This window comes from Ursus maritimus, unplaced genomic scaffold (genome assembly GCF_017311325.1).
Source record: "Ursus maritimus isolate PB19 unplaced genomic scaffold, ASM1731132v1 scaffold_7, whole genome shotgun sequence".
NCBI lineage: Eukaryota > Metazoa > Chordata > Mammalia > Carnivora > Ursidae > Ursus > Ursus maritimus.
The window spans coordinates 63,751,776-63,778,834 of NW_024426885.1; the positions used below are offsets into that span (position 1 = coordinate 63,751,776).

The window sequence follows — 27,059 nt, forward strand, 5'->3', positions numbered from 1 at the left end:
CGCCGGGCCCACGCGTCCGTGGACCGCGGGCCGGCGCCGGGAGGCGGGCCGCGGCGGCGGCGGCGGCGGCGGGCGGGTCCCGGAGCTTTCCGCCAGCTTTGTAGGGCGGCCTAAGCGAGCGCGCCAGGCCCGGCTGGAGCGAGCCCCAGTGCAGTACTGCCCGAGCCCGGGCGGGGTCTCTGTTCTCTGGCAGAGGAGGTCCCTTGGCAGCGGGAAGCTCCCTCTCTTTCTCTCGCCGCCGCTCGGAGTCTGCGCCCTGCTGCCAGGCGCCCAGCTCGGCGCTCCCCTGTGCTCGCCCGGCGCCCACTCATTCGCAGTCCAGCCTTCGCCGCCACCGCCGCCTCCCTGCTCCTCCTCCTCCTTTCCCCAGCCCGCTGCAGCCATGGCGGACAGCGCCAGCGAGAGCGACACGGACGGGGCGGGGGGCAACAGCAGCAGCTCGGCCGCCATGCAGTCCTCCTGCTCGTCGACCTCGGGCGGCGGCGGTGGCGGTAGCGGCGGGGGAGGCGGCGGCGGTGGGAAGTCGGGGGGCATTGTCATCTCGCCGTTCCGCCTGGAGGAGCTCACCAACCGCCTGGCCTCGCTGCAGCAGGAGAACAAGGTGCTGAAGATCGAGCTGGAGACCTACAAACTCAAGTGCAAGGCGCTGCAGGAGGAGAACCGCGACCTGCGCAAAGCCAGCGTGACCATCGTGAGTGACCCCCGGGGACGCGCCGTGGCGCCGACCTCCGCCCGCCTCCGGGAGAGGCTGCAGCTGGACCAGGCAGCCCCCGAACTCCCCGAGGCTCCCGGGAACCCGCAGCAAGCATACACTCTGCCAAGAACTGCTGGCCCCCGGGGGGTGGGGGAGAGGGAGGTGTCCCCCCGGGGCCACGCGAGTCTGGCCTCCCCTGGGGGTCAGGCTCCTCTAGGGGTGTGGGAGAAAGCTGCTGGACAACCACCCACGTTCCTTTTTCGCCTCTGGGGAGGAGGCCCCTCCCGGGCAGTCCTGGAGGCTGGTGGCGTGGCTGGGGGGCGGGGTGGGACTTTTTTCAGTCCTAGTCTGCCTGGGGGTGGGGGGGCGGTGCGTCCAGAATCTGGGGATCCCTAGGCTGTGGGAGAGGAAGGAACCCAGAGTCAGTTCCAGGGGCCTGGCTTGGGGTGCTGGGGGGTGCGTAGCTGGGTTGGGCACTTCGCTGGCATCTGGACGGCGCTAGCTTGATCGCCCTGGGAGGGGGCGGGAGAGAGTGGCTGGGAATCCGGGAAGTGGAGTTTTCTGGCCAGGATTGAGAGGGAAGGGCGGGTACCGGAGCTGATGCTCCCACCTTAGTTGGAAGTCCTTTCCTTGGGAAATATAGCCGGGCGAATGCAGCATCTTATACTAGCCTGAGCAGAGTGAAGGGTGTGAAGCTTGGACAGGCTCAAACCATGGTGAAGGATATCGACTGACTCCTTTTCCCTTGCCGAGCAAGATGTACGTGTGTTTGCTTCCTTGGTGGTGTAGTGCCTAGGGGTATTTTGCCTCTGAGTCCAGATTCTTGATGAGAGAACAGGCTGTCTGTTCTGTTTCCACGTAGCCCCCCCCCCCCAAGAGGGTAAGATTAGGTGTTGTCTCCTTCCTGGTGTGGCAGGCGATTAGAAAGGCCCCTATAGCCGTGATGAGGCGAAACATAACTGGCAAAAGTACACCGTGTGCTCTCACCTAATATCCCTGCCAGCTAGCACATCATTAACATGCAGAATCTCCATACAGACAACTCTATTCAGATCAAAACAGTTTCCCAGCCAGGAGCAGAGAAGAAAATGTCAAGAAATCAAGGGGATAAATCACCATAGTTGCTGCACAATAGCTGATTAGACTGAACCTTCAGATGGAGAAGAAGGCATGAATTTGGGAATGGATCAAAGATGACAGTCTGGAAATGAAATGAGGCAAGTTTAGGATGCCCCTGTGCCAGAAAAAGTCTTGAGCGGAGGAGTGAGTGTGTATGTGTGAGTGGGTGTGTATGCTCCCCAATGCTAGCTCATACATGGGACCTGGATGGCATTCTGAATTTGCTTAGGAAGCAGATTTCCACCAAAGTTTGAGTGTAATTGGCAGCCTAAATAGAAATTGATTGTAGAAAGACACTTTGCATGCTCAAATCCAGTCCTGGTGAATGGAATTGGAGCAACATTCACGCGTTTCCAGACTGTCAAGTTCTTGAAGTGCCCTTTCGGTAGGAAGGGGGAGGAATTTGCAGAGGCAGCCACTTCCAAGCCTCCTCTGTAGCTTTCTTGGCCGAGAGAGATGTCTCTGCTGAGTGGGGGTTTGAGAAGAGGGGGAAGTTGGTGGAAGCAGTTTATTTAAGGTTTGAGTTAGTAAATGAGAGGGTTAGTCTCTTGGAGAATGTGAGCCACGGAAAGTAGTAAAACTTTATGAAACAGAATCCCTAGCCTCTTGCATACAGTGAGCAATTCAGGCTGTTTTTGTTTGTTTGGGAGAGGATTAGGGGGTGGAGGTACTATGAAAGGGTATCTGTTTGACACTTGACCATATTATAAGTAGGTCTGTAAATTGTACACAAACACGTTGGCTTTGCACGGACAAACATGTTCATTCCTGGTGTATAAGATGAGAGGCCTTCTGAACACTTGGTTTGAAGAGTGTGTAAGGTGGTGGCTTTATTTCACCCTCAGCTAAAACTGACATCCAACCGAATATACTTTGTGAAATGTCCTGTGGCCTTCCTGAGTAGAGTTTTAAAATTGTTTTAGATGACAGCCTACAAGTACCAAAAGCCGCTCAGTTCTTCTTTAATCTCTGATTCATATATTCAGGGAGACAAATAAAAATGCCTGTGGTTTACCTGGTTCCCTAGGACTTGGCAGGTGTTACTAAAGCAAAGGCAGAGAAGAGATTCCTTTAAGCTTTTGAGAGTTTCGTTAACTGATCTGGGACCCAGATTGTGTTGAAGTGGTTTTGACCTCTCAGGTATGTAATTTGGGAGGAGAAATGTGTGTGACTACATGAAATGGGTCTGTGGGTGTAAGGGGTCCATTGAACAATACCGTATCGTAATTTGTGTCAAGGTTAAGCTGCATAACCCGTGACAACTCTAACTTAAACATAGCCCTTGTTCGTAGCTGCCTAGAAAGTTTGTGATAAAGCTTGTATTCAATTAAATGAAGGCCTTGCTAGATTTTTCACTATTGTAGTTAATTTGAAGGGAAAATGGCACCATAATCCTATTACTTGCCTTCCTGCCCTTTATTATTTCCTTTACATATAATATTAACTCTCATGTTCTTGAGCACATTTATAAACATTATGGATGTCATCCACACCCTGGAGGAGAGGTATCCTCTCAATCTCTCTCTCTTTCTTTTTTTAAATAGCTTATTTTTCAGAGCTGTTTTAGGTTTGCAGCAAAATTGTACGGAAGGTGCAGAGATTTCTCATATACTCCCTGTCCTTCTTTCCCTCCCCCATTATCAACATTCCCCTCCAGAGTGGTACATTTGTTTCAACTGGTGAACCAACTTTGACACATCATAATCACCCAGGTCCGTAGTTTACATTAGGGCTCATTCTTGCTGTTTGTACATTCTGTGGTTTTACCATTATAGCATCATACTCAGTAGACCAAGTGCCTTAAAAATCCTCTATGCTCTGTCTTTTTATCCCTCCCTAACCTAGCAACCGCTGATCTTTTTTACTGTCTTCATAGTTATCCATTAACCTACCGAAGGACTTGGTGGCTTCCAACTTTTGGCATTTTTAAACAGAGCTACAATAAACATCTGTGTTGAGGGTTATGTGTGGACAAAAGATTTCTGCTCCTTTGGGTAAATACCAAGGAGAGCAATTACTGGATTGTATGGTAAGGGTATTTTTAATTTTGTTAAGAAACTGCCTAATTATCTTTCCAAAGTGGCTGTACCATTTTGCATTCCTGCCAGCAGTGAATGAGAGTTCCTGTTGCTCCACATCCTTGCCAGCATTTTGGCTTTTGGATTTTGGCCATTCTGATAGGTGTGTAGTGATACCTCAGTGTTGTGCCCTCTTTTTTTTTTTTTTTTTAAAGATTTATTTATTTTAAAGAGAGCGTGTAAGTGGGGGGAGGGGTGGAGAGAGACAGAGAGGGAGAGAATATCCTCAGGCAGACTCCTCACTGAGTGTGGAGCCCGATGCAGGGCTCTATCCCATAACCCTGAGATTGTGACCTGAGCTGAAATCAAGAGTTGGCCACTTAACTGACTGAGCCACCCAGGCACCCCCCGCACTCCCCACCTGCGCTCTTTTAGAAACCAGTCCAAAGGCTAACAGAACTCTTAACTGTGGTCATTTTTGTCTGTTTTGGTATATAAGTGCTTATTTGGATCAAGCTATCCATTTAATAATGGATTGGACTGGTTTATGGGTCTGTGTTCTCGGCATATGTATGATAGAGGTCAGCATTATCTGCAGGGAAGAATCCACTGTATGAGGTCCTCATCCATGTGTCCAAGTACCTAGAGCATCTGGGAGTTACAAGCTTGGCCCTAGTGTGTTTTCCTTGGGGCTTAGGGGTGGAATGGAATGTTTTGAGTGCTTATCCAATTTCTGCCAGTAAATCAGCAGTGGAACCAGGATGCTGATTGTAGATCATAATTTCTTCTTTGGAGTGGAGAAAATAAACAAAAAACAAATGCTCACTAACTCTGTTGAGTAGCTTTTAGCTGTTAGGCTAGATCTATCAGCTTGTATTGTGGGTGAAAGTGTAATTGGTGATGATCTGATTCATTGTAGTGAGAGGTGTCCGTGGGTGGTGGTCTCTGAGCAGATGAGGAAATGCAGTAGTGGGCAGTCACTGGATGGCCTCACCATTCTAGACTAGTTAGTTGCTGGGATTCTCAGAGTAGAAGCAGAGCTTCACAGCTGACATGGCTCTTTTTCTAAGGTGTGTGCTTTTTCTAGACCAGTTCAGACCTTCACCATGTGTCTGGTTTGAAAATAAAGGCCTGAAACAAGTCACTAGTATTTAAGTATGTTTCTCTATAAAATTAGTACTTTATTATAGAAGTTTAGGGAAATACATAAATAAAAAGGCATTTTGAGGTTATTGTAGAAAAAGAGGTTGGTATGGCATGATTAGAAGACCTGGCTATTTTAAACATCAGCAGTGTCATGGTCTCATTAACCAATAAAAGCCACCATATAGTAAATGTTGTGGATTTGGGATTATTTACTCTGGAAGCCTAATACACTATTTTCCATTTTTAAGACTTCATTTTGGCAGACTCTGAAGCTGTCGGATTGACATTGCCCTTGTAAAGAGGTGTGGTGGTGGTGATGGTGGTGTGTATATGTGTGTGTGTGTGTGTGTGTGTGTGTGTGTTTCCTGTTAAAGTTTTTTTCCCCCTTAGATTCTTAATGGAAACACCCAACCTAAGATGCAACTTTGAGAAATGTATGACCTCACGGTTGGGTCTAATTGTACACAAGTTAGTCTTCTTAAAAAGGCTATATTGTTAGATTTCTTCTGCAGTTAAAGTTCTTCGTGTTCATACGCCCGTTCTGTTGTATTTCATATAATGTATTTTTGTATCTGATTAAAAAAACACAAAACATTAGAGGAGATTTTTTGCGGTGTTCTCCTGATTGGTTTTGCTGGGAATAGTTGAGAGAATCACCAGTACCTGGTTCGTGGTGACTCTTGTTCAAGACCAGAGAGACTGCCTTACAGCAAAAACCTGAAATAGTTATTGCTTATTTACAAACTTTCAGTGGCTCTCCATTACCTTCTGGATCCAGGTAGACTTTCTGGTTGTTTGCCAGGCTCTGCTTGGTCTGGCCCCTGCATGCTTCACAGATGGACCCCTCGCATTCTTGAAGCTCTCACTTGGTTGAACTGCTAGTTCCTGGAATTTTAATAGCTTTCTCTGACTGCTCTGGGATATACTTCCTGCCCTTAGTCTTATTCCTTACTCCTCCCTTCCCTTCTACCTCGTAAATCTAGGTAGACTTCACTGCCTTTTCCACCCCCAGCCCAGTGCGCACGGCAGTGCCTCTTTGCCAGCCACACGGTGGATTATGTGCCCGTTCATGGGGTCCCACAGGACTCCTCTGTCGCTCCTTCCACGCCCCATCACATAGGTTTCCCCTGGCAGATGCGTAAATCCCTTTCAGGGGCAGAATTGCTTTGTTTACTCCTATTCCTCAGTGCCTGGCATGCGGTAGATATTCAGGGGTATGCTGGCTTGACTCCGGAGGCATTGGGTGGTGGAGGTTTTTGGTTTTGTTTTTAACTGGGTGAGGGCGTCCCTGTCTCCTGACCATGCATGTGTCATATTCACTCACAGTTTCATTAGCCTGTAGTGGATTTTGTAAGGCCGACCAGGTGGATGAATGGATACACTGTATACTTGGGGGGACTACTACCCTCAACCTGCTTCCCAAGCTCTTGCCTTCTAACCATGGGTGATGTTGTAGGCTACCTTGTAGCATATATCTAGATGTTCATGATACATTGCACCTCTGAAAGGGACAAAGTGTCTTTAGGTTCCCCTTTCCAAGGATTCTTGAGCCAGGCTTTTCGGGGAAAAAGTGGCTCTGTTGGAAGTGTTCCGATTTACCACTTCAGTTTTGGTGATGGTGACAGATCACTCTGGTGTTTCTTATATAACTTTTGTTAATGTTACGGTGCCCCACACCTGCCTCTGGGAAACAGCGCATCTGTGCAGTTACCAGTCCCTGCAGCTCTAGCTGGGGAAGTAGCTGCAGATGGGGTCCGGAGCCTTGCTGAACCCCTGTGTGTGCCCACGCGTGGCTAGCAGAGTGCAGCTTCAGGGCCTTGATAATAGTGTTACGCACCGTGTCCTTGCGTTTTTTTCCTTAAATCATTCCTTGCAGAGATCAACGCATTTACACCTAGAAATGCTAACCTGAGCTGTTAAAGACAGCCAGGCTGAACGAGGAGATCTTCCTCGAGTCTTCTTCCTCTTTCCCTCCCATACTTCTTCCCTCAGTGGGTAGGAGTTGCTTTTTGTTTTCAGTCACAGTGCAGCTGCTTTTAGATGGATTGAATTATTGTCAAAGGTGGTGAAGTAAATGTTCCCAGGTTCAGTGTGTTCTTCTTTGGTGGTGGTTGAAACTTTCTTGACAGGGAAACGAATGCTCTGGAAAATGTTTCTAATTGTCAGGATCTCGGGGGGGCGGGTGTTAACTTGCAGACTCTTCCTTCTTCCCCAGTACTGTCGAATTTTCTTATCTTTTATGGCTGTCAAGTTTATAGCGATGAATTTTATTCCAGTGCTCATTCCAGTAAATTACAAATCTCACTTGTGGAAGTGTTCTTTTTTAGGGAGAATAATGCTCAAAAGGGTTAATAGTTTGATTTATGGTTATTTAGAAATAACTCACCCCCTTACTTACTATTGGTCCCTAGATCTGATGTATGGGGTGCAATTTAGTGATTAAAATTCATTATAAAATTAAAAAAATATTTATTTATTAGCACGAGCGAGGGGAAGGGCAAAGGAGAAGCAGACTCCCTCCTGAGCAGGGAGCCCAGCTTGGGGTTCAACCCCAGCCAGGACCCCAGGATCATGACCTGAGCTGAAGGCAGACGCTTAACTGACTGAGCCACCCAGGCACCCGGTTTTGTAATACTTATTTAATGATGGGAAGTTTTCTTTTTTTTTTTTTTAAAGATTTTATTTATTTATTCGACAGACATAGAGACAGCCAGCGAGAGAGGGAACACAAGCAGGGGGAGTGGGAGAGGAAGAAGCAGGCTCACAGCGGAGGAGCCTGATGTGGGGCTCGATCCCATAACGCCGGGATCACGCCCTGAGCCGAAGGCAGACGCTTAACCGCTGTGCCACCCAGGTGTCCCTAATGATGGGAAGTTTTCTGTGATTTCTTTTTCCCTTTGCCTCCTCAGTCAGGCACAAAATGGCATGTGGTGAATATAGCCTGAAATAGGCACCATTCCACCTACAAGTACTTGTGAACGGCCTACTGTGTGCCAGTACTCTGAAATATCCAGAAGGAATGTAAGGGCTTCTCTAGCAGCCAGCCAAGGATTGCACTTGACTTTCATCCAGCTTGGCCCTGGCGTGGTGCCGTAGGGAATTAAGAGCAGAGGGAATGGTCCTTCTTCCTTCTCCAGCACTTTCCAGTCCAGAGAGTTGGGAATGCAGAAATCACCCACATGCAGGTGGAAGCAAGAGAGGAAGTTCAGCGGACCCTTGTCCTGGTTCCAGGGAGGGCTGTATCACCCTCTCTGTTTTGTAGAGTACCTTTAAGAGAAACGATGTGTCATAATTTCACTCACAGTTTCATTAGCCTGTAGTGTATTTTGTAAGGCCGGGAGATGGGGAGAGCCGTTGCTCAATTCGTCTGTGGCCAGGTGGGCACCGGGGGCTTTTTGTTTGTTTTTAATTTTCTGTCTTATGTGGTGATGATTGAAAAGAAATGTCATTGATATTTTAATTTCATAATTTGCATCTGCCTGTAGATGGAAATTATCTAGGTGGTTTGCCTCTATTCCTGTTACACCCCGAGGCCCACCCATGTTCCTTTCATGGAATATTGTTGGACGGATCGGATTTCCTAAGTCCTTAATCCAGAGCTATGTGAAAGTAAAGACTTTGTACGTTACAGTTAATTAGAGATACTAGTTTATGGGCAATTCCAGATTCCAGTTTTTTAAAAAAGCAGTGTTGATTGACGGGATAATCTTCCACGCATCTGTTCCAGATCAAACCAGCCTGCTGTGGGTGCCAGGTGTGTGTCCAGAGTGATCTGGTTAATACCCTCCAGGGCATCTCAGGGCACTTCGGATCAAATGAGGCCACTAGGTACTGAGGAGCAGCGCTGGGATATGCAGCCAGACGTTGGTCATGATGCAAAAAAGTTTTCCATAGAAGGAAAGAGGAAAGTGAAAGAATGAAAACATGGAGTATGCATGAGCCAAAGGAAGTTCTTAGAAATCTAGTACCTGCACGAGATTCAACATGGCATGCATTGCCCTCCTAAGCAAAGAGTCTTTTCAGTGCTGTTGGTGTTCTTGAGATTGAGGTAGAAAGGCTAAAATAGTCTTGAGAAAAATGATTTATTTGGTGTTTAATTATAGAAAGAGCTTCTCGACTTGTGACATTATTTGCATGTAAGTGGTAAGTTTTTTCCCTGTTAACTTTTATTCTATTGAGGGTTTTTTTTTTTTTTTTTGGTCTTCACTAGACAGGCCTTAATTTATCTAAACAAAGACATTTGCAGAGAGTCAAAACATTGTGTCTCTGCTTCATTTAGTAGCTCCTGATTATAGAAACACTAAAATTTGAGGGGGGGAAAAATGGCTAGATGATCTTAACATCTTTGTTAACCAAAGAGTACAATTTAAGTATATATTCCGGAAAGAAGAGTCTCGGACTTCTTCAGGTAGAGATCAGTAATTGCTAAGGTGCCATTTCTTTTGTAAAGTATATTAATTATTTCACATCATTTTGAACCTTGAATGCATGTAGCCTTTTTTTTTTTTTAAAGATTTTATTTATATGAGAGAGAGAGAGCGTGAGCACACGTGAGCACAAGCAGGGGTGGGGGGGAGAGGGAGAAGCAGACTCCCCCCTGAGCAGGGAGCCTGATGTGGGGCTCAATCCCAGGACCCCGAAATCATGACCTGAGCCAAAGTCAGATGCCCCACTGACTAAGCCACCCAAGTGCCCCTGTAACCTTGTTATTGAGAATTATCTTATATATCCAGTGAAGAGGACCAGTGACTTTTTTGGTGTGATTTAAAAAAAAAATTGTAAACTATATGCAACATTAAGTTACCAGTTTAATCATTTTTAAGTGTACAGTTCAGTGGCATTAAGTACATTCACAATGTTGGGCAGCCATCGTCACCCCACCATCTCCAGAACTTTTTTTATTATCCCAAACAGAAACTGTCTCTGGACAGTTCTTAAACAAAAACTCCATTTTCCCTTACCTCCAGCCCCTGATAACCTCTATTCTTAGGGACTTAAAAACTTTTTTTTTTTTTAAAGGAAAAAATGTGCTCTGATCCACAAAAGCAGCTAGCTGTTTTTTTGTGGTCCTGGTGTTGAAGTTATGAATTTGGTCCTAAAAACATATAGTTTTAAAAATTTATTTATTTATTTTAGAGAGCATGAGTGAGGATGGGTTGCAGAGGGGGAGAGAGAGTCCTGCAGCAGACTCCCCACTGAGCACGGAGGAGCCAGAGGCCGGGCTCTATCCCAGGACCCTGAGGTTATGACTTGAGCTGCACAAACCAAGAGTTGGCCACTCAAACGACTGAGCCACCCGGTCACCCCTGGACCTAAAAACATTTTATTTTTTTGATTTTTTATTTTTAAAGATTTTATTTATTTGTCAGAGACAGAAAGTGCTCACAGGCAGGGAGAGTGGTAGGCAGAGGCAGAGGGAGAAGCAGGCTCCCTGCTGAGTGAAGATCCATCCCCTTGCGGGACTCGATCCTAGGGACTCCAGGATCATGACCTGCGCTGAAGGCAGTCTCGTTTAACTGACTGAGCCACCCAGGCTTCCTAAAAACGTTGTAATTAAAGTGCTGTGGATATCTTGCACCACCTTTGGTTTTTATTGCCTGTTGCCTCTCCCACATCTGGTTCTTTTCTGTCCTTCAACAAACGGGTTTGTTTGGGAAGGGTTTGCCTATAGCGTCTTACTGGACCCTCGCTGCCCTCCTGTGGGATCAGGGCTGCCGTCGTGCGCAGCTCCACACGAGCACGGGTGGGCTCAGGTTGGGTCACTTGCCAGCCTGTCCAGGTCAGCCAGGTGGGGTGAGGATTTGAACGCAGGCCCGTGCTCGGAGCTTCAGCGCCAGGCTGCGCAGCCCGTGGGAGGGCGGCTATAAATCAGTTCCTGATAAGTTTTATCTTTGTTTTGTTGTGGGCCTTTTCCTCCTAGTTTCTTCAGCGAGACTGGTCAGGGCTACCCCATTACCACAGCAAATTCCCAGGATGCCAGGCCTGAGGGAGTGTTTCCAGGGTAGCAGACTCCCTGCCTTAGATGGAAGGGTACTTCCGGTGCACGGGGGCCAGGGGGAGGGGAAGTCCCTGCACCCCTTTCTGGCGCAGTCACCTTCCATTAGTGGGCCTTACTGTGTCCACCCCTGTGCCCTGTCCAGAGCACCCCAGTAGTTGCCCCTCTGCTTAAGCACAGCCATTTAGGCTCTCCCTTCTCCCTCCCTTCGCCCCTGTCCCAATCTGGAATCAGTCTCTCTGTACTTATTTTATAACCTATACTTAAAAATAGTCTGACTAGCGCAGTCAGAGTGGATTTTTTTTTTTAATGTATTGATCACCTGCTGTATACTAGGCAGTGTTCCATATAAAACAACTGGGATGAGACAGCACATGGGAAGTTGGTGAAAGGCCCCTGACTCAATCTAGAAATGGGGACCATAGTCAAGGAGGGCTTTCTCCTTCTCGGGAGGTGATTTTTAAGTGAAAACCTGAAGGATAAATGGAAGTTAACCTAGAGGAAGATGGGGGCAGGGCTGGTATCAGGAGGGACACTCCCCTCTGACTCTGGAACTTGAATGTGGGGAAAGAAGCAGACTGGGGAGGAGAGTGGGACCCTGCTGGGCAAGTCTGTTCCCGGGTTCCATCCAGGGGCTAACTGCAGAAGGGGGAGGGAGGGAGGGGACAGGGGAACAGTAGGAGCATTTCTGTGTTTTCATAATCTGCTCTGGCTACTCAGAGCAGACATTTGTGTTTTCCTTCTGTTTGAAGGCAGGTACTTTGTCATGCTTCACCTGTGAATCTGTCTTACCCTGTGATGATCGTAGCTGCATGGTACAGTCCTACCGTGTGCCCGGTACAGTTCCAAACACTTTATTTAGGGACTCATAGCAACCCTCTGCCATCTCCATGTCCTGGGGGAAGCAGTGAGGTGCAGGAGTGTCAGCAACCTCTTGAGGGTCACAGTAAGTGGTAGAATAGGGATTTGAGGGGCGCCTGGGTGGCTCGGTCATTAAGCATCTGCCTTTGGCTCAGGTCTGCCTTTGGCTCAGGTCGTGATCCCAGGGTCCATCGAGCCCCAAGTTGCGCTCCCTGCTCAGCGGAAAGCCTGCGTCTCCCTCTCCCCCTGCTTGTGTTTCCTCTCTTGCTGTTTCTCTCTCTGTCAAATAGATAAATAAAATCTTAAAAAAAAAAAAAAAAAGAATAGGGATTTGAACACAGGCAGCCTGAGGGTCCCTCGCATGGTGACTCGTGCATAAAAGCTCTGCCATTTGGAGGATCCTTGGCATCTTTCCACAGCCTTGACGCAGTAGTAGATGCTCGGGAAACTTTGCGGCATTTGTTTGTGGGGTGCCCAGGTTTACTTTTTATAAACTAATGGGAGAATGGTATGCTTACAGTGAAGGGCACAAGATTTGAATGCACGTATTCATGCTGAATGAACTTAGAAGTGAATTCACTGGTGTCATCCTCACCCTGCTCAAGATGCGTGCTATTATCAGCATTTCCTCCGCCAAGCTGCCCTGTACTCTGTTCCAGTCACCACGCCCCAGAAAGTCACCTTGCACTGACTCTGTCACTGTAGGTTTGCTGTGCTTAGTTCTAAACTACATGTAAGTGGTTTTATACAGAATGTATTTATCGTGCGCTGGATTCTTTGATTTTTTGTCCTGGTTCGTACATTAACTCATGTGAAACAGTATGTTGTTCCCGTAGAGGTAGGTGTTTTTTCCTGCTGTGCAGTCTTCCACCGTTTGCATATCTGTGGAATTGTTTTGGTGTGCGACCTTGGCGTCGCTCACTGTGCGAAAGGAGTGCGGCACACCAGAGGATACCAGGCCCTACGGGACGTGGGTTCCAGTTGGTGGAGGCTCTCACTGCTTTACTGGGTAAGTTCTCTTGCAGTCAGAGCCTTTGCACCTTGGTGGACTTACCTGTTAAAACGATAGTCTTCAGGGTTAATACTGGTGTTGCTTGCAACCCACGGTTGTTGTTAAGGGTAAAATGAGACCATACGCATCCGAGTGTTTTGGTAATTTGTGAATTATTATTCCTGTGGAAAATGGTATGTAAGATAATTAGTAACCCCCCATACTTTCTGTTGTTTTCCAAAATGTATTTCAAAATCAAAACTGTTCTTGATAATTCTGTAAGATGGCGGTATCAAAATAACATCTGGAAAGCTGACGGGAGGAAGTGGAGGCAGCAGGGCCTGAGCTCTCTGGAGACCTGAACCTGGGGAGCTCTGTGTCGGCTTCTTAGGGCCTTCAGTTCTCTGGCACTTGGGGATGCCTGGGAACTTGGCTGATTCCCTGGGGTTTGGTGAGTCAGGATTAAGCCAGCCTGTGCGGTGGTGTCAGAGTAACAGGAGAGCAGGAGGCAAGCATGTACTTCTAAAAGATCCATGTTTTTCTTGTAGGTTCGTTCTAGGGCTCTTTCCGTTATTTCTTGAAAAAAGAGCCAACGTGCGTTTTCCTAGTTTGCTGTCTTTAGCACTGTGGGCAGTGGACAGTCAAAGCCTGCTTCTCTGTCCTGCAACTTTTGACCCTGTTTCAAGGAGTATGGGTTCCAGAGGGTGGGCTTTGATGGCTGAGACAAGAGTGTCACTGTTGTTTAGCTGCAGGTCTAAAGAACAGAAGCCAAAACCTGAGTGTCTTTGAAACTGACTGACTTTGCAGGTTTGCAGTATCCGGATGATGGAAGGACAGCCCCAGCTTGTGCTCCAGGGTCAGGTCTGTGGGAGGCCAGTAGTTTTCTGTTTGTAAGGGACTCCTCAAGTGACCTGTTTTCTTTCTGTTGCCTCTGGGTCTCTCTCAAGCAATAGGAATGGTCGCCTCGGGACTTTTTGAAGGTTGAAGGAACACACATTTCATCAGAGCACATTGTGGTTTTACTGTCCTGGTGTGAAGGCTTTTGGTTTGATGGAAGGGGGCAAGGAGGACAGTGTGTATAATTCAGGGACTCAGCTGGCATTGTGACTAAGTTAAAGTAAGCCTTCTTGAACCCAGGAAGGCCCTTAGCTGTGTCGCTGAGGAGGTGTGGCTGTAAGCCAAGACTGTAGGGAGTCTTTTGGTCTCTCTTCAGTCGGCCTCCCAAGCTACTTTGAATGCCCTCCCGTTCTTTTTCAGGTAAGGGAGATTAGCACTAATGACTTTAATCCTTTATTTGGTTGGCTCTTACTTGGCCCAGAGCCTTGCAGCTCTGGGTCGTTGGAATCTCTGTTGGGCAATGTGAAAAGGCAACTGGAATTCACTTGTTAGCCCACAGATGAAAACCATTAGGCTTTGCTGCGTTTCATAAGTACAGTGTATTCTTTCTGTAGTTCTCACATGCCACTGCTCACCTTTTTTGTTTTTACTCTTAATTTTATGTGTTGCAGATTAGCATTCTCCATCAGGCCACCTGTGTGCGTTATCCCTCCTTTTAGTTTTATCGTTAGCTCCTTTCTGTTTTTCCACCCAAGGATTCTTTGAGTGAACTTGGTATACTGGAGAGAGATTTGGAAACCAGATAGGGTTGCCAGATTTAGTAAATAAAAACAGGATGAGGAGCCATATTTAAAGTTGAAATAAACAATGAGTAATTTTTTAGTATATGTGTGTTCCAGATGTCGCATGGAACGTGCGTATACTAAGAACTGATGTGAAATGCAAATTTAACAGGGCATCCTGTATTTTATCTGGCAATTTTACAGCCCATAGGACTTAAAAAAAAAAAATCTCAGTTCTGCTTCTTCCTAGTCTGTGATCATATGGCACTTTACCTGGCATCGTGTCGTCTTGTCTAAAAATGGGTCATCGTATCTTAGCTCTCAGGTGTGAGGGATGAACGATGTGACTTATGAAAGCCCTCGGGACACATCGAGCCCATGTCTTCCTTTTCCCTCTTTGTTCAGTGATTATGGGTTTGCCCGTCTTCTTTTTTCTCATGAAGCCACCCCAGTGTCCTTTCCTTAGTGGCTCTCTCGGGTTTTCAGGACTTCAGCCCCTCTTCTTCCTCAAGCTGCTGTCAGTTTGCTTTCACTTTTTCTGCCCCTTCTACCACCAACTTCCTTATTTCTTCCTCTCTGGAAGCTCTCTCTGACTGTGCGCTTCAGGTGTCCCCTTTGATTTGGCCGCATGTGACCAGCCCTCTGGTTTCATTTCTCCTTTCCTTCTGAGCCTGAAATGGCACGGAGGGAACGGGGCCTCTTGGCCTCTCACTGTTTGTGGGGCCAGGCGACAAGCACATATTATTTTGGGGCCTCCGTGTTCTCCTTTCACTGGGAAGACTGGTTTAGAGCTCAGGGATGGCAGACTGGCAGGTGCGTTGGCCCACAGCGGGCAGTTTGGCTTGAGAGTTCCGAATGAGAACGTCGGAGGAGAGGCCTGGATGCCCTGGTAGGCCTTGGGCACCATCCCTCTCACTTCTCACGCTGGCAGCTGCACATGCTTCTTTCTGTTGTGATGGCAGTTGAATTTGAGACCCCTGGAGCTACGCTGCAGATAATGACTAATGGTGCCAGTGTGTACTGTTGGAGTTAGCTCTTGAAACAAAACCACAGGGCACAATTATTCCACCTTTCCAGAAGAGAGAGCCTAGGTACGGGAAGTTAACTTGCCAGGGTTCGTTTGGCCGGTAGGTGGTGGGGCCAGGATTTGGCAGCCTGCCCCTGGAGGCCCTGTCTGTAACTACTGTGTTGTCCTCGCGCGGCTGGAAGGTTCTATGAAATTCCTTGTAGGAGCTGGAAATATAGCACAGTTTTGTTTATTTAAATTCATAATGTAAGTCTTTGCCCTATTGTCTGGGAAATGGCTGTAATTCATGGGTGGTGAATCTGTAGAATCAGTTTCCCCTCAAAAGCATCCTTCTTCTGTCCCTGAAAGATGTTTCCAAGAGTTTTCTCTTCCTGTGGCCTTCTTCTAACTTTTATTTATTTTTATTTATTTTTAAAGATTTATTTATTCATTTTAGGGATAGCCTAAACAGAGGGGAGGGGCAGACGGAGAGGGGGAGGGAATCTCAAGCAGACTCCCTGCTGAGCGGAGAGCCCGATGTGGGGTTCCATCTCACCCCCCTGAGATCGTGACCTGAGCTGAAACCAAAAGTCGGACGCTCAACTGACGGAGCCACCCAGGTACCCCCTTCTTCTAACTTTTAAAAGCTTATGAGGTATGCTTGTGTTTATTTAACTCCGTAGTTTTTGGATACCTACCAAGTGCCAACTCTGCACTTGAGATATCCTTCTAGGAGCAAGGCAACCTCTAATGAATAACCGAGTGCCCCCTGCCCTGGGCTAAGGGCATCGAAAGCCCAAGCAGACCTTGGGGTGAGGAAGCTCAGAGGCAGTCAGGAGGGACTGGTGAGAAAGCAGTGACCATGCCACGGTTGAAGGAAGATGGTGAATTGACCATCAATTCACACTGGAAAAAGGAAACTGTGCAGAATGAGAGGATTTAATCCGAGGACTGGTTGCCTCAGTGGGAGAGTTGCTGAGAAGCTGACTCCTTGGGGGAATGCAGTGAGATGTCCTGGAACAGCAGGACATCACTCCCATCCTCCTCCTGGAAGACAAAGGGAGGCGGAGGTGTTATCAGAGCCCGGGGTCAGGGGTGGGCCTAGAGACAGGAATGCTGCGAGGTGGAGAAGAAAGGGAAGAGACACCCTAATCTCCCTTCTCCCACCCTCCAGTCTCTTGCCAGTGCCTCTTACTGGCTGAGTCCAGGGGAAGTGAGCTGGCTTCAGGGACCTGGAAGTTGCAGTCCTCAGAGGTCACCCCTACCTTGCAGGGCAGGAGAAGGGCCGTGGAGGGTCTTGGGCCAGAAGGACCTGGGACTGGCTCAGGAACAAATGAAAATGGCATGGCTGTGTTTGGCCTGGGCAGCGTTGAACACTTTACAGATGACAGAATGTTGGCGGACTTGTAGGTTTTTACTTCCCCAGGAGAGTGTGAGTGAAGGGCATTCCCGGGAGCAGGCCCTGCATGGACAGAGGAAGGGCAGCTCGAAACCACAGGCTCCACTTGTAGGAGGCCTGCCGCTCTGAACGGCTGAATCGATCCTTGAGGTCTTTTTTCAGCCTCAGAAGTCCCTTTCATAGAAGGCTTTCTTGTGTGTCCATGTTGTCATTTATGGCTGACATGATTTTCTCCCAGGGAAGAGCCAGGTGGGGAGCTCAGCACCCTGCATGCCCCCGAGTCCAGGCGCTCCTGACAGCAAGCGTGTGGCACTGAACGGTGGCAGGCAGCTCCGGACGTCACACCAGCGTCAGAGAGGCAATCGTGGCTGCTGCCATTTCTATCTGGAGCCTGCGTCCCAGCACCAGCCCTGGGGTCCTGGCGAGGACGCTGCTGCCTTGGGAAGAAAACTGGCTGCTCGAGTTGGTGGCTTAGTGGCCTTGTGTCCTCACGGAATGTCTGGCACTTGATCATGCTGCTAGAATACATTTCTCACATTCTCCTACTGTGAAATTTGTTTTTATGATGTTAGAGGATTTTGTTTAAACTTTTTTTATTTTGGAAAATTTTAAGCATACATGAAAGGAAAGTGAGTTTATAAACCACCCAGCTTGACCAATTATCAGCACGTGGTCAGTCTCAAAATTGTTCCACCTATAAATAGTTCAGTCTGCATCACTGATAAGGATTTATAACCACATACCATTACATACCAGATTAAAAAATAACATTTCCTCTGTAAATTGGTGTTTGGAAGGTAAACAGGAGAGACTTTTCTGGAATCAAATGTGTTATCCTTGCTTCTCTGCTCTAAGCCTTTACTCCAGTGCCCTGAGGCTGCTGGCCCCAGATCTAACCGTCTTCCTGCTTCGTGTGCTGGCAGCTGGTATTGGGACCTTTTACCTGCTGCTTTCCTTCTTGGTACTAGTCCCCCAAGCATCCTAGATATGCTGGTTCTGCCCTCAGGACGGTATGCCGTCTGGCTTCCCAGGCCCCATGGTGTGCAGTGGTATGGATCTCAGGCCACTCTCTCGTGCACATGGGGCAAGAATCTTGGCTTCTGCAACTCTGCTGCAAAGAGATCTAAAGTGAGGCATCCTTTGCCGTCTGGGAGTTTTTAGCTGGGAAATGTCTGAGCCTTGTGGAGGAATCACCCCTTAGGAAGATGGGCTGGCATGTAGAGCTTCTAGAAAGTCGGGCGTGGTGTTGTATGTGAAGCCATGCAGGGCTGGAGAGCACCAGACAGGAAGCTGTGGGCAGTGTGTGCAGACGGATGTCTTCTGGACAGGTAGAAAAAATGAGCATCTTTGCCCATAGTCTGCAGCTCTGAAATCTGCAGCTTGTGCGGCAGATAGATACAGAATGGTCTCAACTCGGTTATTTCATCTGAGTCTCACAGGAAGTCTGTGGGGGTGGCTAGTGGGAGTCTCAACTGAAAAAGGATCAGGTGAGATGTGATTAAGTTATTGGCCATGGATCAGTGCTGGTAAGTGGGACGAGTGGGCTTGCTGCAAGGTAGATGGCCAGGGTTCCTTCCCCTCTGTCAGCTCCTTGGCTGAAGTGGGGTAGAAGGTGGTGAGATTCTTTTTACCAGAAGTTGGCCAAATCCTTGCTGGACCTCAGCAAGAAGGACCAGTCCATGTGGTGAGGAAGCCTCTGTGGGGGCTGGTGCCGGGTGGCCAGGCCCTGAGCGGAGGAGAAGAATGTGCAGAGTCCTAGCTGTTGAAATGACCCCCAGGAGATGGTCTTGACAATGTTACTTTGCTCTCACTTGCCTAAGTCAACTAGTGTTTAAAGTGGGCTGCTGACTAGGGGTTTGGGATTTGGCTTATTTTCGGAGCAGTTGCTCTTTTTGGGGATTAATTTGGCCTCTATAGCTAATAGCCGTTCACCTTTCAGTCTGTGGGTCCCAGACATTCCTGTCCATCCGAAGCACCTGGAGAACTTCAAAAGTCATGATACCTGGGGTCACATCCTTCAATGGCTGAGGATGGGAGCCCACGGCATTAGTATTTTTAAAGATTCCCAGGCAATTCCAAAATTACCAGCAACAAAGTTTGGGAACCACTGGTCTATACATTTGTGAGTACATATTAATTTCACATGAAATTAATGCTGCCATTAAAAATGTTTTTTGTTTTTTTCCCCACTAATTATTTTTTTCCAGCTTTCTTGAACTACAGTTGACATGTCGCACTGTATAAGTTTAAGGAGTATGTGTTGATTTGATAGTCTTATATATTGTGAAATGATTACCACGATGGCATTAGCTAACGCCTGCATCAAGTCACGTAATTACCTAAAAAATTCTTGTTTTTTTAATTGGAATGTTTTGAATAGAAATGCATCTCGTGATATGCACTCCCCTTCCCTGTTACACAAAAGGTGGTGTAGATGGTTCCTTGTTGTGTGCCTTTTCTCTCTTCCACTTAATGATGTGTTGGAGATTTTTCCGTAACAGTACATTCATTACTTCCGCATTCTTTCTTAGAGTCCATGGTAATAATCCATTGTATGGCTGTCTCTTACCATTGGGCATCCAGTTTGCTTTCAGTTTTTGGCCTCACATTGTTACAGTAACCTCGAACATGGATCGTTTTGCATGTGGGTGAATATCTCTAAGAGGACACATTGCATTTGCTAATGCTTCTCTGGTGCATACTGTGTACGGGCCACTCTCTGCTTCTCCCTTTCCCTCTGCTCCTCCCCCTGCTTCCTGCATGTGCCTTTTCCTTATATTGGCTCAGTCCTCACATCAGGCCTGCGAGGTAGCCAGTATTATCTTCATTTTACAGATGAGAAAACCGGGACTCCCCAGGGATTGGGGAACTTGCCCGAAGTCACACCCCAGAGAGGGGCAGAGCCAGAACTCACACTGGGACAAGTTGACTCCAGAGATATTTCTTTACTTTGAAATACTGCATTTCTGGGTAAATTCCCAGGAGTGACATCGCTGGGTCAGATGCACTCTGTGTGTGTAACTTGAGTAGATGTTGCCCAGTTGTCCTCAGTGGGGCTGACACTACTTTACATTTCCATAGCAGGGTAGGAGACAGAGTTTGGTGGCCCCGTACCACGTTTTTATCCAATTTAGATTTTGCCCATCTGGTAGATAAGAAATGGCATCTTGGTGTGATCTGGAGTTCTCTCAAGGGGATGGGCAAGCATTTTCTCTTCCTTGTTTGTAAGAGCATTTGTTTCCTTTTCAGCAAATGCCCACTTCATAGTCTTTCTTGATTGTCTCTTGGGATGTTGGTCTTTCTCTTAGCCATTTTCTCAGCACCCTGTATATTTCAGAGACTTGCCTTTTTTTCTAATTTTGAGTTGGGAAAAAAATTTCCCACTTTCACTTATTTTTTTGACTTGGCTTTTTTGGTGTTTTTTTTTTAAACCTTAATGAAGTTTCTTCATGCTTTCTTTTTATTTATTTATTTGACAGAGCAAGAGAGGGAATACAAGCAGGGGGAGTGGCAGAGGGAGAAGCAGGCTTCCCGCTGAGCAGGGAACCTGATGTGGGGCTCGATCCCAGGCCCCTGGGATCATGACCTGAGCCAAAGGCAGACGCTTAATGACTGAGCCACCCTGGTGCCTCTGCTTTCTTATGCCATTTATAATCTCAGGAAATACTATCATGATGTTAGGTAAAACTTTACTGTGTATTTACTCCTTTGGAAAAAAATGTGCGATGGCTACTATTGTGTTTTTGTTTCAATGCTATACAGTGCATTTAAGAGAGATTCAGAAGAAATCATAGAAGCAATGATGTTAGATATTCCTTTAAATTGCATTAAATTACTTCAATTCTTGGCTGAATATTAGAGGCACATCTTCTGGTGTCTTTTAAATTTTCCCTCATCTTTCTCTGTACTGTCACTTTATATTTCATGTACAGTCCTGAATTAGGATAAATCTTCCGTGATGGATTGATTAATTATTGAATTATTTGCATCTTGGATACTATTAGTGTAACCTTTTCCTCTCTCCAGAACTTTCTTAAATGGACTTAAGGTTAATTGGCATTATTTCTCTCTCCTGGTCAGTTTCAGGCTCTTTTATCTGGTGGTTTTATTTTACTTTGCAGTATTTTCCATTTCCCCTGTTTAAAGATAGGTTGAAAGCTCTGGGCCTTAAATTAAATTTAACCTTCTTCCATATTGACCACTTAGCCAGTCATTTTCGTTCATCTTTGAAGTATTTCTGAAGCCGTTGTTTGTCAGGCACTGTGGTAGGTTCTAGGGGATATTCCTGCCTCTTAGGGCTTATGTTCTAGCTGGGGGAGGGGAGGAATAGACGTCAGACAACTGATTTTGAGTTGTAGAGTTAAGATTGTGATAGATGAAGGGGCGCTGGGTGGCTCAGTCAGTTAAGTGTCTGACGTTGGCTCAGGTCGTGATCTCAGGGTTCTGGGATCAAGCTCCCTGTCAGGCTCTGCGCTCAGCAGGGAGTCTGCTTCTCCCTTTCCCTCTGCTCCTCCCCCTGCTTCCTGCATGTGCTCGCTTTCTCTCTCTCTCAGATAAATAAAATATTAAAAAAAATTTTTTTTTTTAAGATTGTGATAGATGCTTTGAAAGATATGCGTATAGGTTTTCAGAGGATACAATCAGGAGCTCAGCTAGTTTGGGGCAGCCAGGGAGAGCTTTCCTGAGGTGACATTTAGGCTGCCATCATCTGAATGATAAAGTCAGCCATGGAGAGGATTGGTAAAAACATGTTGTGGGCCAAGGGAACAGGCCATGCAAAAATCCTGAAAGCAACAGAAGCATGGCAAGTTTGAGGAACTGAGAGAGGAGTGTGGTCAGAGTGCGATCTGGATGTGGCCTGAGGAAGGATCTGGAAGTAGGTGGGGCCGCTTTTGACAGGGTTCATAGTCTGTCCTCTGATGGCTACTGTGAATAAAACCTGAACCAGTGGTAAAATATGTAAGACATCCATTTGAAGGGGAGAGACTGTTCAGCTTTATCTCTTGCTGTCTTCAAATTCTGGAGCTGAGAATACCCTAAGTGTCCTTCATTGCTAGTCTAATCCTTATTTTTACAAATGATAGACCAGGGAAATGACACTGGTAGCCAAAGTAGTGTTAGAACTTGAACCCACATCTCTTAAACTGTTCTTGGTACTCTGCACTTCTTCTTCCCTCAGAAAACATGCGTTCTGACTAAAAATTGAAATGTGTTCTGACGTGTGGTTTTATCCTGATTCGTACGAGAAATTTAACAAAGGTATAAAAATTTAATCACTTAAGAATTTTGTTGAGTAATATTTATTAATATCATGCAGAAGAGGAGACTGTCTTCTAGAATGTGGGCTCTGCTGAGGTCATGTCCATGCTTCTAATCCTACAGCCTCAGTACAACTTTTAGTATCTAGAGCATCTACTTCAAGGAGCAGTGCTGGCATATGTGCTTTTTAAATTAGGAATAGTTTTTAATCCAGTGACTCTGCCATTCTAGAAATTTCTTCAGATGAATTTGGCCTGCAAAAATAGCATTTCAATCCATTCTTTTTTAGTTTTTCATTAGGATGTGTTTTTGCCAATAGTCTTCATGTTTTAAAATCCAAATGTGGCAAAAAGATTTACTGCTTGTTAAGCAAACTTTCTGACTTGGTTTTGGGACTGGAGAAAGAATGAAGATGGAGAGTCTGTAGATACAGAAGTAAATGTATCCAGAGTGGATCCCCCCCACCCCCACCCCACCGCCTTCTCACTTTGTTCTGTGCTCATTCTAGTTAAAAGGTGAGTAGCCTGTTCTGTGCTTTCTTTGTACAAGGGAAGAGAAAAGGGGGAGATGGCAGAGGATATGTTCTTCTTACATTTATTAAGAGTCTTAGATCCTCATGTGGTAGACTCTTTACATGTCCTCCGTGGGATTTCTTGGCATCTTAGTAGTGTGTTGAGGAGAGGAGCCCTTTAACCCGCACACTGAGTGAGTCAGAGACGTTAGACCTTCCTTTGATCCTGTGCATTTTTGTGTTATGGTTATCTCCGAAATGTCTTATGCACCTTTCAGATCTTGACTACTTATGTTGGGGATGGAAAGGGAGCCTGAACGAAAAGGTGGATTCCCTGGTACTACCAGTGAGGTAGGCCAGAGGGGAGGTTAAGGTGGATGGGGGGGGGGGAAGATCAATTAATATTAGAGTCTTGGATGGGGTCTTGGCAAGGGTCAGATGTAGGAAAAATTCCTTATGTATGGATCCAGTGCCTGGGGAGGTGAATGGAGAAGACTTGGGTTATCTAGGGTGTGGTCTGGGTCTGCAGAGGGCGCCAGGAGCCCCACCCAACGGGGCTTGCTTGCGGAGTAAGATTATAAGGTAGAGAGCACTTCTGTGTTTCCCGCCCAAGGCTGTTGTATCTCTTTGCATATTGGTGGGTTTAAGTCTGTAGGTGAAGACAAAAAGGAATATCCTATTGGCATTTTTCCAAAATGCATTCGGTCATTAAATATTATTAACTGCTCATCTCATCTCCCTAGCTACTGAACCCTTTACTTTCTTCTCTTTGTGGAGATTATCTGAGACTCCTATTCCACCAGTACAAAGTGCATAGGCTCCATGTTAAAACTGAAAGACATAGTTTTATATTTTTTTTTTAGGAAAGGTGGGTTTACAAAATTATGTAATTGGTGCATTTGGAATTCAAGCCATATAAAAATGAAAGGTAGTCTCTTATCCTTGACCCTGGTTTGTCTTCATAGGCATAACTGCTGTTATTGGTTACTTAGTCGTTTTCTCAAGTGTTTTTCTGTATATATTTTATGCAGATACAAGTGTGGGCCTATATTGTGTAAGAAAATACACAGAAACGGGAACACATTGCATATGCTCTTCTCTGTTTTGCCTTTTTCGCTTAATGAAATACCTTTCATTGAGTTTCGAAGGGATTGGCTTTCCTTAGGAATAACTGCCATGTTGCTTATATGTATATTTTTCCTGGAACTTAGTCAACTTTTTTAGCATTGCAAACTCTTCTTTTTGCCTAAATAAGTTAGAAGTCAGTGAGAGAACAAAGATACATGGCTTATTACCAAACTCTCCTTTTAGTAGAATCTGCAAATTGGTAGGTATTGGGAATTCAAAACTGTATTTGGACTAGCACTAAAGGCCTGTCTTTGGCTAGCTTGGGTCATTCCCTTGGGTCACATAAGAAGGTGACAGTCTTTGTAAAACACTAGGAAGTATTATGATGTTTGTTCAAAGTTTGGGGCTCTCTGTTGAGGGTTTTGAACTCTGACACCACATGGACTTTTTCTGGCATATACTGTGTTCCGAGTCTAAAGATTCAGTTTCTTAAGACAGGCTGTACTCCAATCACCATCAGTTCACATGACAGGAGTCCTAGCCCACGTTCTCAAATATATTTTAGGGGTTTAAGAGTAAGGTGGATTTCCTCATTAAGTACATAATCAATTGAGTTCACTCCAATTTATGTAAGTGGAACCAATAAAAGGAACACAGGCTTTTAATATTATGGTCCTGTTGGACAGGATTTATAATTTGAGCAGCCTTGCAATAAAACGGACTAATTAGTTAGGTTTTTCCTGTCATTCACCTGTCCTTACATGGGTTCAGTTGATAGAATAGGGAAGAGCAAGAGAAGAAAAAGGGGAGCCTGGGTTTCTTTTCTTTCTCTCTCTCTTTTAAGATTTTATTTATTTGAAAGAGAGAGCGCTCACGAGTTGGGGGGTAGTGAGGGGCGGAGGTAGAGGAAGAAGCAGACTCCCCATTGAGTAAGGACCCTGATGCGGGTCTGAACCTCAGGATCTGGAGATCATGACCTGAGCCGAAGGCAGACCCTTCACCGACTGCGCCACCCAGGTGCCCTGAGCCTGCGTTTCTAAATACAGAGCCTCAACGGGGAGCCAACGGCTCCTGTCAAAGCTGGTGCTGCTTCTGCTTGGGTCCTCTGCTACATCTGAGGACATCTTAGTGTTTGACCCTTTCATCCTTCGCAAGGTATTGATGCCATCATCTCACTTGAAGCCACAAAAGGGAGAGTTTATTTCCTTTTCTAGTTCCTTGTCCCTCAACTTCCAGTATCACTTTGGACTCCTTATACTTTAGTCTTTTGCAGAACTGGTATATTGTATGCAGTATACCAGTGACTTGTTGCAAAGTCGCATCGTGTTTAACTCAAAGACTAGGATGCTGAGGGCTGTTGCTAGTACAGAGAAAGGAAGTGAGAGAGGTCACAGTGGGCAGTGAACCCAGCCGGTTACTTAAGTTTATGGGACCTTTCAGAATCCCTATTACTGTGCTTTAGGGGTAACAGTATAACCCCCATTTTTCTTTATCCTTCTGAATTTTTTTTTTTTTTTTGGTTAAATTGTAGACAGATCAATAAACAGCCTCATATCCCTCACCTAAAATTCACCAATTTTTAGCATCATATGACTCCCACATCCCACACACCTCTCCTTTCCTCCCTCCCTCTGTTCCCTTTCGCCCTCTCTGTTCCCTGTTGCCCAATCATCTGAAAGTAGGGTTCAGATATCAGGTCACTCAATTCGTAAGTATTCAGTGTGTATCTCGGGAACCAGGGACATGGGAGTGAGAATATTTTTGAGTGCCATCTACCCTGTCACATTGTGTCCCTTTTATGAGGACTCACAGAAGAAATTGTTTTCTTAGGTCTTAATCCCAAGTAAAGCTCCTCAGTTTTTGGGCAACAAAAACTGCTAGGCTGCCAGGACACTCAGAGCTAAAATTCCAAGATGTGTAGGACTTGTTCATCAGCATCTGTGTAACTTAGTTTTACTTGGCCGTTAGACTTTTTCTTTTTTCCTCTGGCCATCCATGTTTCCTTCCCTTTTAAAATCTTATATATTTATGCAAAGAACCCCGGTGAATTTTAGAATGAATCAGTGTGTAAAAATGAGCTCAAAGTGAATCTGCAGTTGCGATAAGCCCTCGGCCGACCCCGCGGAGGTGAATGGGTCAGAGTTGTCTGACCTCGTTATGCCCTTCTTGGGACACCCAGACGAAGCAGGTGGAAATTCCCCCACGTAGAGCCCCAATACTTTCCTTTTTCTTTTGAATATGCTGCCTTGATGTTCATCTTAAAAGCATTTCGTCTTCAGTCTTACGGCCATGTTGCTCTCCAGTGCACGCCTACTCTTCACCCAGGGCCCTGGCCTCACGTTTTCTGAGGGGCAGCTCTGCCTGCTCTGACCCAGCGTGACTTGTGGTACCAGGGGCTGGTGACATCGCTGGGAAGTGAGCACCCCTACCATGGCTGCGTCTGAGAACAACATGAAGACAGTAGAAAGGAATTGACTGAATGGGACAGTGCTGTTGGAATGTCGAGAATGGAAACGGGCACTATCTGAAACAGTAGATGTGTGGAGAAGGTCGGAAGGCATGGGCGGCAGGAAGAGCCTGGTGAGACCTGAGTGGGCCTAGAAGGCCCAGGATGGGGAAGGAAGAGAGAGAGAAAGGGAGTGTGGAAAGGGTCAGCCAGACGTGGATCTGTTGTATGCTGTCTCCCCGGGGCATTCAGAGATGACCACTCCTCCCCAAGTTGCATAGAGATGATGCTGGGCAGAGACTAGGCAGGATGTCCGTCATGGTTGAAACTCCATGTTCTGGGCACCAGGCCACGTACAAGCATTATCTCCTGCAACCCTCAGAAGAGCCCTGTGGAGAATAAGCAGTTAACCTCATTTACAGCTGGACGAAGGGGCTCGGGGAGGTTGAGAAACTGGCCTAAATGGTGGACATGTGCTGTCTCCAGAGTCTCAGTTAAGTGGGTGTTTTCTGTGACCTGCTGACACGTCATCCTTCCCTTTTTTAAAAAAACTCTTTGTGAAGCATAACTTCTTTAATACGCACGTGTGCTGAATATACAGCTTGGCAAATTTTCTGGGGTTGAAGGCACTTGGATAACTTGTACCCAGATCAAGAAAGGGAACGTTACTAACACCCTGGACCCTGTTTTGCCCCCTGTAGTCACCATCCCTACAAGAGTAGCCCCTGTCCTGTGTCTGTTTAACTGGACTCATGCAGTATGTACTCCTTCGTGTTTGACTCCTTTCTCCCACCGTTACGTCTGTGAGAGTCATCTGTGTTGTTGATCTCTTCTTTCTTGAAATTGGGTCTCAGGACCTAGAATGTCTAGGAAAACCGTTTATACTCCAGGGCTACATGGTCCCCTGAGTGTACCAGTTGGTATTCT

At 46.4% G+C, this 27,059-nt stretch overlaps 1 protein-coding gene across 1 annotated transcript in view; it reads left to right on the forward strand.

The window, feature by feature from the left end:
- The first annotated feature begins 254 nt into the window (after positions 1-254).
- The window catches only part of LOC103667987 (coiled-coil domain-containing protein 6), a 107,425-nt gene continuing 80,620 nt past the window's right edge, over positions 255-27,059 (forward strand). Inside the window, exon 1 of the mRNA XM_040624773.1 lies at positions 255-691. Coding sequence (XP_040480707.1) covers positions 383-691 — 309 coding nt within the window. The 5' untranslated portion in view covers positions 255-382. The remainder of the gene's footprint in view (positions 692-27,059) is intronic.